The sequence below is a fragment of the Cotesia glomerata genome, linkage group LG5, assembly GCF_020080835.1.
Source record: "Cotesia glomerata isolate CgM1 linkage group LG5, MPM_Cglom_v2.3, whole genome shotgun sequence".
Classification (NCBI taxonomy): domain Eukaryota; kingdom Metazoa; phylum Arthropoda; class Insecta; order Hymenoptera; family Braconidae; genus Cotesia; species Cotesia glomerata.
This window is the reverse complement of record NC_058162.1, coordinates 3,111,209-3,124,494: the sequence shown is the minus strand read 5'-3', so window position 1 is coordinate 3,124,494 and position 13,286 is coordinate 3,111,209. Positions and strand designations below refer to the sequence as shown.

General features: G+C 29.5%; 1 protein-coding gene across 2 annotated transcripts in view; it reads left to right on the top strand.

The window, feature by feature from the left end:
• LOC123265956 (A disintegrin and metalloproteinase with thrombospondin motifs 9) overlaps window positions 1-13,286 on the top strand; it is a 158,203-nt gene that overhangs the window by 133,224 nt on the left and 11,693 nt on the right. For both annotated transcript variants that reach the window (XM_044729953.1, XM_044729952.1), the window contains exons 8-17: window positions 912-1,126; window positions 2,960-3,112; window positions 4,747-4,896; window positions 5,590-5,741; window positions 7,399-7,738; window positions 7,848-7,933; window positions 8,850-9,200; window positions 9,337-9,503; window positions 11,284-11,534; window positions 11,663-12,044. In XM_044729953.1, the coding sequence (XP_044585888.1) occupies window positions 912-1,126; window positions 2,960-3,112; window positions 4,747-4,896; window positions 5,590-5,741; window positions 7,399-7,738; window positions 7,848-7,933; window positions 8,850-9,200; window positions 9,337-9,503; window positions 11,284-11,534; window positions 11,663-12,044 (2,247 nt within the window). The remainder of the gene's footprint in view (window positions 1-911; window positions 1,127-2,959; window positions 3,113-4,746; window positions 4,897-5,589; window positions 5,742-7,398; window positions 7,739-7,847; window positions 7,934-8,849; window positions 9,201-9,336; window positions 9,504-11,283; window positions 11,535-11,662; window positions 12,045-13,286) is intronic.

Genomic DNA, 13,286 nt, shown 5'->3' with positions numbered 1-13,286 from the left:
AGAGTACATGAACATTAATCAACTAATTTTTTAAGTTTATTACTACTATTATTATTATCATCATCATCGTCATTATTCTGAAGAAAACTTCTGCTCGATCAAAATTGGCAGGTCAGAGATTTGATATTATTTGGGTTAATGTTTGTTGAAATTGAAATGATTGTATGTTATTAGAGGGAATTTATGGTTGAAAATTGAAGATAATTTTAACACAGTTTATGAAAAGAACAAAATTTTTTTCAGTAGAATAAAATATTTTGTATGTGAAATTAAAGAAAAAATTAGAGTATAGATTAAGATTGATAAAAACTAGTTTGTAAAAATTTTTTGTCTACAATAAAAAAAAAAAAAATTGGTCCAAGGAAAATTTTCTTTTGAAAATTTAATTTTTTTTTTGGTATATTCACTTTGAATTAATTCAAAAAATGAAAGAAATAAAACGTCATGATAAAAAAATTGAATTCTTCATTCAAGAATTTTATCAGTTTAACCAAACAATTAAATATTTTTGAACAAGATTCAAATTAATCATTTAATTTAACATTTATTCTAGATATGATATTAATAAAGTATCAAAAATTGATAAATCTTCTTTTAAAAAGTTAAAAATCTTCATATTTTTAATAATTGATCCAAAATCTCGAATTTTTCTAGGCTTTACAACTTTAAAAGCGAGAAAATTTACACTACCTAGCCATCTAGCGATAACTTTGCGAACCAAAAACTTAATAAATTTTGAATTATCTTCGCCAAAAATATAATTTTATTTTTAGATCAAAAATATTTGTTTTGAATCAACAATTTTGTTTTTTTAAGCGTAGAAAAAAATTAAATTGTACTTTTCTTTATTTTTGTGTACAAATATTAATTATTAATTTATAAAAAATGAATGAAATTTTATTTTGTTACAGGTATCAAGAATCTTCAAGGATCCATCAATAGGAAACCCGATAAGTTTATCAATAACAAAAATAGTGAAGATCGAGGAGGTATTCGGAACGAGGCAGAATGGAACTGACGGTATAGCTGCTGCGGAAATGCTTAAAAAATTTTGCTACTGGCAGAAACATAATAACCCGGATGAGCCATCGCCGGAGCACCATGACGTGGCGCTTCTTCTAACGAGGTCGGTGGCTTGAATTAAGTTGAACACTTGAATATAAATAATATCTTGAGGAGAGTATAAATAAATATATAACGAGAGCGACAATTTCGCATTGATTTTGTTGGTATAACTTTATATCTAGTTATGATCGAGACCAGTTTACATTACATTATCTGTTACTCTGGGGAAAATACACTTACTGTTCACTGTTCACTGTAATAAACTGTCTATCATATATTTATATCGATGTTGTTTTAATGAATGCGCAATTGCAATTACTATAGATATTCAATAAACGTCAAATCATTACCAGGGAATTTATTATATACATTAATAATCAATTCTCCCGGGAATTTATACTCCTAATGACAATAACGATGAAAGGGAAGAAAAAGAAACAAAGTTTTAAATAAATACTACTGGCAATAAAGTATAGAAGCTATTTGCATTTATTTTAAAATTTATTTTTTAAATGGACTCATGTTATCCTTGAATTGGACAAAAATTATCGAATTTCATTTTATGAGTCACGATATTCATTAATAACATAAAACTATTTCTATAATTAGATAATTGATAAAATAAAGTAGAAAAGGAAGAAATTTATTTTGTCAATTATTTTGCAAAATTTTTGTAATTTATAATTCAATTAGCTAAATAACTTAAACTAGCAACCTTGCAGTCACTATGTGACTGCCGTAATTTGTGAACTATGAATAAATAGAATTTTGCTTTATTAAATGACTTGTTAAATTTCACTATTCTTTCTTAAATATCGACGTTTTAAAAAAAAAAAAAAAAAAATTATAAATAAGCTCATCCCGAAGTTACATTCATCAAAAGCTTTCATTTGAGTACCCACATGCATTTTCATATATTTTTCATATAAATATATATATATATATATATATATATATATATATATATATATATATATATATATGAAAAAATTGATGTGGGTACTCAAATGAAAGGTCTCAATGAGTGTAATGTCGGAGTGAGCTTATATTTTTAAAAATGTCATTATTTCACAAGATACAAGATCATTTCTTAATTATTGATATTTTTAAAGATGTAAGCTCATCCTGATGTTACACTCATCAAGAGCTTTCATTTGAGTACCCACATGCATTTTCATATATTTTTCATATAAATATATATATATATATATATATATATATATAAATATATGAAAAAATTGATGTGGGTACTCAAATGAAAGGTCTCAATGAGTGTAATGTCGGAGTGAGCTTATATTTTTAAAAATGTCATTATTTGACAAGATACAAGATCATTTCTTAATTATTGATATTTTTAAAGATGTAAGCTCATCCTGATGTTACACTCATCAAGAGCTTTCATTTGAGTACCCACATGCATTTTGATATATTTTTCATATATACATATATATAAATATATAAAATATATGAAAAATTGATGTGGGTACTCAAATGAAAGGTCTTGATGAGTGTAACATCGGAATGAGCTTATATCCTTAAAAATGTCAATAGTACACGAGATACAAGGTCATTTTTTAATTATGTATCCAGAGATAGAGAATTTTCTAATATAGCTTAAATACTTATCATAATAAATTGACTATCGGTGAGAATCAAGACCTTTGCAATGACACTAAATTTTACTAAAAAAACCGATTTTATCATATGACTATCCTGGTCACAAAATTTTTCTTATTCTCTTAATAATATAGATTACTTAGAAATTATCAAAATAAAGGGGAAGTATCATTCATGAAAAGCAGTGATTAATAAAACAACTCTTCACTATAAATTTTATTTTTCTAACACAAACATAAACATAAAAATAATAAGTTCTACATAAATATGTTTACAGAGAAGATTTATGCCACAATATTGGACAAAGAAGGTGTGACACGTTGGGTCTAGCCGAGCTGGGTAGGATGTGTTCACCAGGATCTTCATGTGCAATCGCCCAGGATAACGGTCTGGCTGCAGCCTTCACAATCGCCCACGAGATTGGTCACGTGTAAGATAAATATTATGTCCAAATGATATTACACCGTCTGATAAAGTGAAATCACCCATCATTATTATCATCATTAAAAACCATTTTATACATAAATAAATGAAAATTAAAAAAAAAAAGCGCATTGCTCTTCGATAGATAATTAAATTATCTATCGTTTTTTCGAAATTCTATCTCATACATTAGGGTCAAAAACCGAATTTTTTTTTTTTAATTTTTTTTTCTCGTTACGTCATAATTTTATAGACCAAAAAAAAATAATTTCCTGAAAGTTTCGATTCAAAATTTAAATTTTGAAAGGTCTCTCATAATTTTTTTTAAATTTCAGAGTCAAAAAATGCTAATCCAATTAAATAGTCACTAATAAATTAAAAAAAAATTATGAGCGACCTTTTAAAATTCCCATTTTGAACTGAAACTTTCAGGAAAACCTTTTTTTTTATCTATAAAATTATGACGTAACGAGAAAAAAAAATTAAAAAAAGAAAAATTCGATTTTTGACAATTTTTGAAATTAAAAAAATTTTGAAACGACCTCTTAAAAATTTTTTTTTAAGCTGTCCTTTGGAGAGAGCTCTTAAAATATCAAAAACTAACATTTTTAGGTAGATTTCTTTAGAAATCTAACTATTGCATTGGTCCTCAAGGTGAAATTTTCACCTGATTTTGCTATCATATGTTATAATTAGTCGAGTAGGTTCCAAAAATACCATTGGTTAAAAAATTTATATATGTATATGTAATATAACTAACCTTGTCATCAGGATATCTCGAAAAGTTTTCAACCGATCTTGATGAAACTTGGTACACATATTCTTTGGGTAATTACCAAGGTCAAGTTTGAAGATGAGCAAAATCGGTCAAATAGTTTAGAAATGGCGGCCATTTAAAATTTTCAAAATTTTGTAAATTTCAAGTTTTGTAACTTTAACCGTGAATAACTTTTGACTGACAGAAAAGAGCTCATTTCTGTAAACTTAATGGTGAAGCTGATTATATTACCTTCAATTTGACCTATAACACTTATACTTTATGAAGATTTTTATTAATTTTATAGGCCATTCAAAAATTTTAAAATAATGAAAACTTTTTTTCAAATGTGGTTTTTTTAGAATGACTTTTAAACAGCTTCACTGACCGATTCCAGAAACTAATCAGCTCTTAACATCAAAAAACTACGTCGATCACCGCCAGACCGGCCAAAATCGCTTGATTCATTTGTGAGATATCGTTGACGAAAAAAATCAAAAAAAGCGTTTTTTTCAAACAAATTCCGAAATTTTTTATCTGATCAATTCACGGTTTGAAATTCATCATAGAATTCAAAAAACTGCATCGACTGTTGTCAACTACGTGATAATCGGTTCACTCGTTTAAAAGTTATAGCGGATTGAAAATTTAAAAATTGCATAAACAAATGAAATAACATAAATAAAGAAAATCTCATATCACATGAAATCTACCTTCCACTTCGGGTGAGGCCGAATGGCATTTTTTTCACTTGAGACTCAAAAAAAAAAAAATAGTAGGTTTTTTTGCGCCACCCTATTATACATGAATAAAACAACTTTGAAAATTATCTATCAACCGCTCTTAAGCTCAGGATAAGTGTAATAAAAATAATAAAATTTTAGTTTCAATATGCCCCACGACGACGACAACCGATGTGTGAAATTCCGCAATCGCTCGCCTATCCACAAAGTAATGTCTCGGATGCTGGACGACAAAACGCATCCTTGGGAATGGTCCAAGTGCTCCCGGCACTACCTCACAGAATTTCTAGAGTAAGTATCACTTATATTCTCTTAATTTAATTTAATTTTATTTATTTACCTCTTTAGATTAATTTTTACTTTATTCAAATTCTTTATAAAGATAGAGTTTCAGTGTCGTTTATTTATAGAGACACATATTTATGGGGCCGAACTTCCGGGTGAAATTGTTTTATACGCTTTGATCTTTAATTTATGCTACCACTAAACAATAACGCTATCTATTTACTGAACAATCCAGTCTAGTGTCTTAACAATTTTACTACCCGCGAAATAGTTCGCCGTTTTTAAGTACCGATTGTGTCATTTTTATGCTGCAACAAAATTCCATTATATTACCAGTAACTTTATATCTAAGTATTTTTATTTTAGGACAATAATAATAATATTAAATGGAAAGCTCTAATAAAACAAGTTTCCAAAGTACATTTATACACGAAACAACGGATAGGAATTAAAATAGACTACCTATCCTCATCAAACTAGCCTTTTTTTGTCCATCTTTAAATCCGCTCGCGGAAACACGCTGCAGCAGCTGTAGTTTTGTTGATTTCAAGCGTGCCAGTGCCCCAGTGCCAAGACTTGTTTGACGAAGAAATTTAGCGAAAAGCAACTAAACAAAGAAAACGGACATTCCACGGGTGGTTAGGTCCATGAAATAAGAAACAAAAAAAAGAAACTAAAAAGAGTATTGTTTTTTTTCAGATCGGGCAAAGCAAACTGTCTGCTTGACGAACCCAGAGATATGATAAGATCCGACTCGGGACGACTACCTGGGGAAGATTACTCGGAAAACGAACAATGCGAGCTTGTTTTTGGCCTCGGCTCCAAAATATGTCCTCACATCGAGATTGATGGTAAGTTATTGTCATTAGGATCTACTTATTTCGTTTTAGTCTTATTTAAAACTTTGTTGCTCCGGGATGACAGATTTTATTCTACCGGTCAAGGGATTTTATTATAAGATGTGGGAGTGGTAACATGCATTCGGCATTAGCGGATACTTTAAGATATAATTTATAATTCATAATTTATATTGTATGATATTCAGGAGTAAAAGAATGAATAATTGTAGCTCAGTCGGGGTCTTTATCGGGCAAGTTGTTGAACCAGGGTCGCAAATTGTTTCATTTTTCAAAATTTTATATTTTTCATTTCGAATATTATTATATCTATAAATAGATAAAATTTTGCTTCATTAAATAATGACTTTTGTTGAGTTACACTGTACTTTCTTAAATATTGACGTTTTCATAGATATAAGCGCATCCCGATGTTACACTCATCAAGAGCTTTCATTTGAGTGCCCACTTGAATTTTTGATATATTTTTCATATATATATATATATATATATATATATATATATATATATATATATAATATATAAAAATATATCAAAAATTGATGTGGATACTCAAATGAAAGGTCTTGATAAGTGTAATGTTGGAATGAGCTTATATCTTTAAAAATGTCAATAGTTCACAATATATTTGTTAAATTACACTGTACTTTCTTAAATATTGACATTTTTAAAGATATAAACTCATCCCGATGTTACACTCATCAAGAGCTTTCATTTGAGTACCCACATGCATTTTGATATATTTTTCATATATTCATATATACATATATATATATATATATATATATATATATATATATATATATATATATATATATATATATATATAATATATGAAAAATTGATGTAGGTACTCATGTGAAAAGTCTTGATGAGTGTAACATCGGGGTGAGCTTATATCTTTAAAAATGTCAGTAGTTAACAAGATACAGGGTCATTTCTTAATTATTGATATTTTTAAAGATATAAGCTCGTCCCGATGTTACGCTCATAAAGAGCTTTCATTTGAGTACCCACATGCATTTTTGATATATATATATATATATATATATATTAAAAATTGATGTGGGCACTCAAATAAAAGGTCTTGATGAGTGTAATGTCAGGGTGACCTTATATCTTTAAAAATGTTAATAGTTCTCACGATACAAGGCAATATCTTAATTATCTACAGTAATAATTTTTTTTAATTATTAATTTTTTTTAAACACAATAATTAATTTAATAAAATTTCTTTAAATAATGCGTCAATTAAGTATCTTAAATTATTCATAAAATAAAAAGTGATTAATTAAATCTCTGATATATTAAAAAAAATTATAAATTCAAATAATTTTTAATCAACTATCTATATTTTAATTATTAATTAAACCAAAAATGAACTATTAAAAAAAACAATTTTTTTACAACCCTGGATTGCGTTTATTAAATTAATGCGTACTTTTAAATCGATTAATAATCAAAGATTGAAACATTTTAGTCAAAGATAAGCACTCTTAAAAATTTACCGACATTAGAAAATTGTTTGATATTAATAAAAAAATAAGCAATATAATTTTGAAGTAAAAACCGGGAGTAGAATAGATTAGAATTAGGATGTAGTTTAAGGAACAAGATAAACTTAGCCCATGGTTGGTTACCGGCCAGGCAGTGTGCAAGAGACTGTGGTGCACCGCACCATCCTCGAGCCATCAGCCCCAGTGTCACACCCAGCACATGCCTTGGGCAGATGGCACCCCCTGTGCCTTCGGAATGTGGTGTCAACGTGGTAGATGCGTCTCCAAGCGGAACTTGATCCCGATCGACGGCCAATGGGGCGAATGGGGCCGCTACGGACCCTGTTCAAGAAGCTGCGGTGGCGGGATAAAGGCCAAGCGTCGCGAGTGTAATAATCCGCCTCCTCAAAACAGCGGAAACTACTGCATCGGCGAGCATGTCAAGTACCACAGCTGCGGGACCAAAGAATGTCCTCCTGGATCTCCTGATTTTCGGTGAGTTTATCATTCAGATTATTTTGAAAAAAGTTTTCTACTCAAACCAAGAAGATGAAGTTCTTCAAAATTATTTAAGTAATTCAAGTAAATTTATTAAATATTTCAGGGAAGAACAATGCGCCATGTGGAATAATCATCATAATGTTCAGAATCTATCACGTGACGTCAAATGGCACGCTAAATCTATAAAAAGTGAGTTTAGTAGATTTGATTCTTAGAAAAAGCGAAGACTTGATAATTAAAGTGTTTAAAGAGTTATACGCACTTAGAAGATCAAGAAAAATAAACTTTTCAATTTTTTTTTTGAAGAGGCATTTTAATTAATTGATTGAAAATTGATTACATATAGTAGAAACTTTTAACTTTATTGATGAGTTTTTTTTTTTTTATAAATAATGATTTGTCTGAAGCGCGCAGTAGCCCATCGGATCCGGCCTTTGCTTACCAAAGAATTGGACCGGGTTCGAGCCCGGCGTACACCAATGAATATTTTCAATATTTAAATGTATTATTTTGCTCAGCCCAAAAAATAAAATCAGTTCAACCTCAAAAAGTTTACCCTCTACCGTAATCGCTTATGGACTTTGTAGTTCATGCGACTTTAAAATACAAATAAAAAAAAAATAAATAAAAAGGATTATCTTGTTTTTATAGACAATCTCCGGCAGGTTCAAAAATTAAAAAGTTGAAAAAAAAAATTCCGCTGTTATAAAATATTATCTATTGATCAATAGAAGGAATTATGAAAATTTCAATTTTTTTTTAATTTCGATGAAAATTTAAGCCTTAAATTGATTATAAAAATAAAAAATATTCATCAAATAATCAAGACAAAAGATTCTTGAATCAAGTAAAATTTACTTTTTTTGGTTCATGAATTTTTCTCTTCAATCAAGTTAATTTTGATATAAATTACTAAAAAATATAGTTAAGAAAAATGTTCAATAAATATTGCTCACCAGCTTTTCAAAGACAGTTTTGAGAAAAAAACGATTAAAAAATTGTTGAGCCTCCATTGCAAAAATGGAACTAAAAAAATTCCAAGAGCGTATAACCCTTTACAGCAAAAGCGTTTAAGATATATTGAATAATGGTTGTGCTAATGCAGTTCCGCAGGAAGATCGGTGCAAACTGTTCTGCCAAGTTGAAAGCAATCAGTACTACATGCTAAACGACACGGTGATCGATGGTACACCCTGCGGGCCTGACACCTTTGATATTTGCGTTAACGGGCATTGCAAACAGGCGGGCTGCGACCATGTTCTCGGGTCGAACGCCAAGTTGGACACATGTGGAGTTTGTCGCGGTGATAATTCTACATGTCAACGCATCACGGGGGCCTACAACTCCAGCGGGGTCTATGGCTACAGAAAAGTTACTAAGATTCCTAAGGGAAGTAGCTATATTGATATACGGCAGCTCGGATGGGGAGGCTCTCACAACGACAGCAACTATCTTGGTAAATCCATTATCATTATTTATATTTATATTTACTATTGATTTATCTCTTGAAGAGTGATTGATTGCTCAGTGAGACGTCAAACGAGTTCTATCTCAGCACACAGATAATTAAAAAAATAAATATTTTATGACAGTTCTGAGGCTCGGCGAAGACGGAGAGTATATTCTTAATGGGAACTACATGGTGATGCACAAGAAAGTTATTGTTCTTCCTGGTAGCGCTATTGAATACAGCGGGCCTGGGACTGTGGTCGAGCGATTGAATAGTTCAAGGCCCGTCGGGGTTGATTTGATTCTTGAGGTGAGTGGAAATTGTTTTCCAGTCGTTGCGTTAATGGAATATTCTTGTTTCTTAGTTTTTAAACCCGTTCAAGGCTTGATCGTTGTTGTTTATTCATGCTTCGCTAATTTATAATTATGGTTATAGCTCCTTTCAATTTCGGGCACATAGTAATTTAAACAACCAACCAAGATTCATGATAAAGAAAAATAATATATAAATAATACAATTATTAATTACTAGTAACCTTGCAGTCACTAATAAATATATCAAATTTTGCTTTATTAAACAATGATTTTTGTTAAATTGCGCTGTACTTTCTTAAATATTGACGTTTTTAAAGATATAAGCTCATTCCGATATTACACTCATCAAGAGCTTTCACTTGAGTACCCACATGCATTTTTGATATATTTTTCATATATATATATATACATATATATATAAAAATGATGTGGGTACTTAAATGAGAGGTCTCGAGAAGTCTAATGTCGGGATGAGCTTATATCTTAACAAGTGTCAGTATTTGACAAGATACAAGGTAATTTCTTAAATATTGATATTTTTAAAGATGTAAGCTCATCCTGATGTTTCACTCAGCGAGAGCTTTCATTTGAGTACCCACTTGTATTTTTGATATAATTTTCATATATACATATATATATATATATATATATATATATATATATATATATATATATATATATATATATATATATATATATATATATATATATAATAGGTATAAATATATGAAAAATTGATGTGGGTACTCAAATGAAAGGTCTCAATGAATGTAGTGTCGGGGTGAGCTTATATCTTAAAAAATGTCAGTATTTGACAAGATACAATGTCATTTATTAACTATTGACATTTTTTAATATATAAACTCATTTCGATGCTACAATCATCGAGACCTTTCATTTAAGTACCCACATGGCATTTTTTATATATTTTATATATATGGTATTTGTAGAATTTATAAATACATAAAATATATGAAAAATTGATGTGGGTACTCAAATAAAAGGTCTCGATGAGTATAATATCAAGATGAGCTCATATCTTTAAAAATGTCAGTAGTTGACAAGATACAAGGTCGTTTCTTAATTATTAACACTTTTAAAGATATAAGCTCACCCCGACATTACACTCATTGAGACCTTTCATTTGAGTACCTACATCAATTTTTCATATATTTTATATATTTATATATATGAATATATGAAAAATATATCAAAATGCATATGGGTACTCAAATGAAAGGTCTCGATGAGTGTAATGTCGAGATGAGCTTATATCTTCCAAAATATCATTAATTGACAAGATAGCAATGCCAGTTCTTAGTTATTGACATTTTTAAGATATAAGCTCATCCTAATGTTACACTCATCAAAAGCTTCCATTTGAGTACCCACATGCATTTTGATATATTTTTTCCATATATACATATATATAAATATATAAAATATATGAAAAATTGATGTGGGTACTCAAATGAAAGGTCTTGATGAGTGTAATGTCGGGGTGAGCTTATATCTTTAAAAATGTCAATCGTGCGCAAGATACAAGGTAATTTCTTAATTATGTATCTAGAGAGAGTATTTTCGAATGCAGCTTAAATATTTATCATAATCAATTGACTATCAGTGAAAATTTTCTTATTCTCTTAATAATATAGACTTATACAATATTTTTAAATATAAAAATTGTTTTATTCATTTATTAATATTAATGTAAGAGCGATTGAACTTACCCAAGGTTTTAAAATAATCATTAATTGATGATTAAAACTTAACAGATTTTATCAGTCGGCGACATCGTTCCTCCTCAAATAACATACGAATACACAGTACCAAAGAGAATTCTAGGCAGCTATACTTGGATTTTAAGCGATTGGTCATCATGTAGCCACATGTGCCAGGGTAATAAGCAACGTCGCGCAGAATGCCGTAATACTGAGCATAAAGACGTCGTTTCTGATGATTATTGCCGACGAGAAGAAAGACCTCAGGAAGAGTCTCAATTATGTAATACGCATTGCATACTTCAGTAAGTGTCTTTTAACTGCCCGTCAGCATCCCACATCCGGCATAAATAATCTCAATAATAATCCTGATCATAATTATGAACAGTAAATATTTAGTAGCAAAAATTACTGACAATAAATGTAATTATAGATGGCAACTTACACCAAAATCAGAGTGTTCAAAACATTGTGGACCCGGAACACAAATGGTATCAAGTCGTTGCTTCCAAGTTATCTTGAACTCGCCCAATCAGTCTGCTAGACTGCTAAGAGATTACGCGTGTGCTCATTTGGAACGTCCAAGTGATATTCGGCCTTGTGTAGGCCCCTGCGATGATGTTCGTTGGAGCTACAGTGATTGGGGCACTTGCAGTGTCACCTGTGGTGGAGGCGTTCAAATTCGGACGGCCAAGTGCATTGATTCTAATGGTGTTGAAGTTGCGGAAAACACATGCAATGCTTCTGAAAAAATTCTCAAGCGTTTTTGTGGATCTGAAGCTTGTCCTCAATGGACATTTGGCGAATGGTCACCTGTAAGTTGATGAATTTTTTTTTTAATAATAATTAACTAACAATCTTGCAGTCACTCTGTGACTGCCGTGACTTGTGGACTATAAAAAATTAAAATTTTGCTTTATTAAAAAATGAATTTTGTTAAAATACACTGTATTTTCTTAAATATGGACGTTTTGAAAGATATAAGCTCATCTTAATGTTACATTGATCAAGTGCTTTCATTTGAGTACTCACATGCATTTTCATATATTTTTCATATATACATATATATAATATATATAAATATATGAAAAACTGATGTGGGTACTCAAATGAAAGGTCTCGATGAGTGTAATATCAGGATAAGCTTATATCTTTAAAAATGTCAATATTTCACAAGATATTTGTTAAATTTCACTGTAATTTCTTAACTATTGAAGTTTTTAAAGATATAAGCTCATTCCGATGTTACACTCATCAAGAGCTTTCATTTGAGTACTCACATGCATTTTGACACATTTTTTATATATTCATATATATAATATATATAAATATATGAAAAATTGATGTGGGTACTCAAATGACAGGTCTCGATGAGTGTAACATCAGGATGAGCTTATATCTTCATAAATCTCAATAGTTCTCAAGATACAAGCTAGTTTCTTAATTATGTTAAATTGCACTGTACTTCTTAACTAATGACATTTTTAAAAATACAAGCTCATCTTGATATTACACTTATCAAGAGCTTTCATTTGAGTACCCACATGCATTTTGATATATTTTTCATATATTCATATATATAAATATATAAAATATATGAAAAATTGATGTAGGTACTCAAATAAAAGGTCTCGATAAGTGTAACATCAGGATGAGCTTATATCTTTAAAAATGTCAATATTTCACAAGATACAAGTTCGTTTCATAATTATGTTAAATTGCACTGTACTTCTTAACTAATGACATTTTTAAAAATATAAGCTCATCCTGATATTACACTTATCAAGAGCTTTCATTTGAGCTCCCGCTTGCATTTTTTATATATTTTTTATATATTCATATATATATATATATATATATATATATATATATATATATATATATATATATATATATATATATATATATATACATATAAAATATATAAAATATATGAAAAATTGATGTGGGTACTCAAATGAAAGGTCTCGATAAGTGTAACATCAGGATGAGCTTATATCTTTAAAAATGTCAATATTTCACAAGATACAAGGTAATTTCTTAATTATGTATCTAGA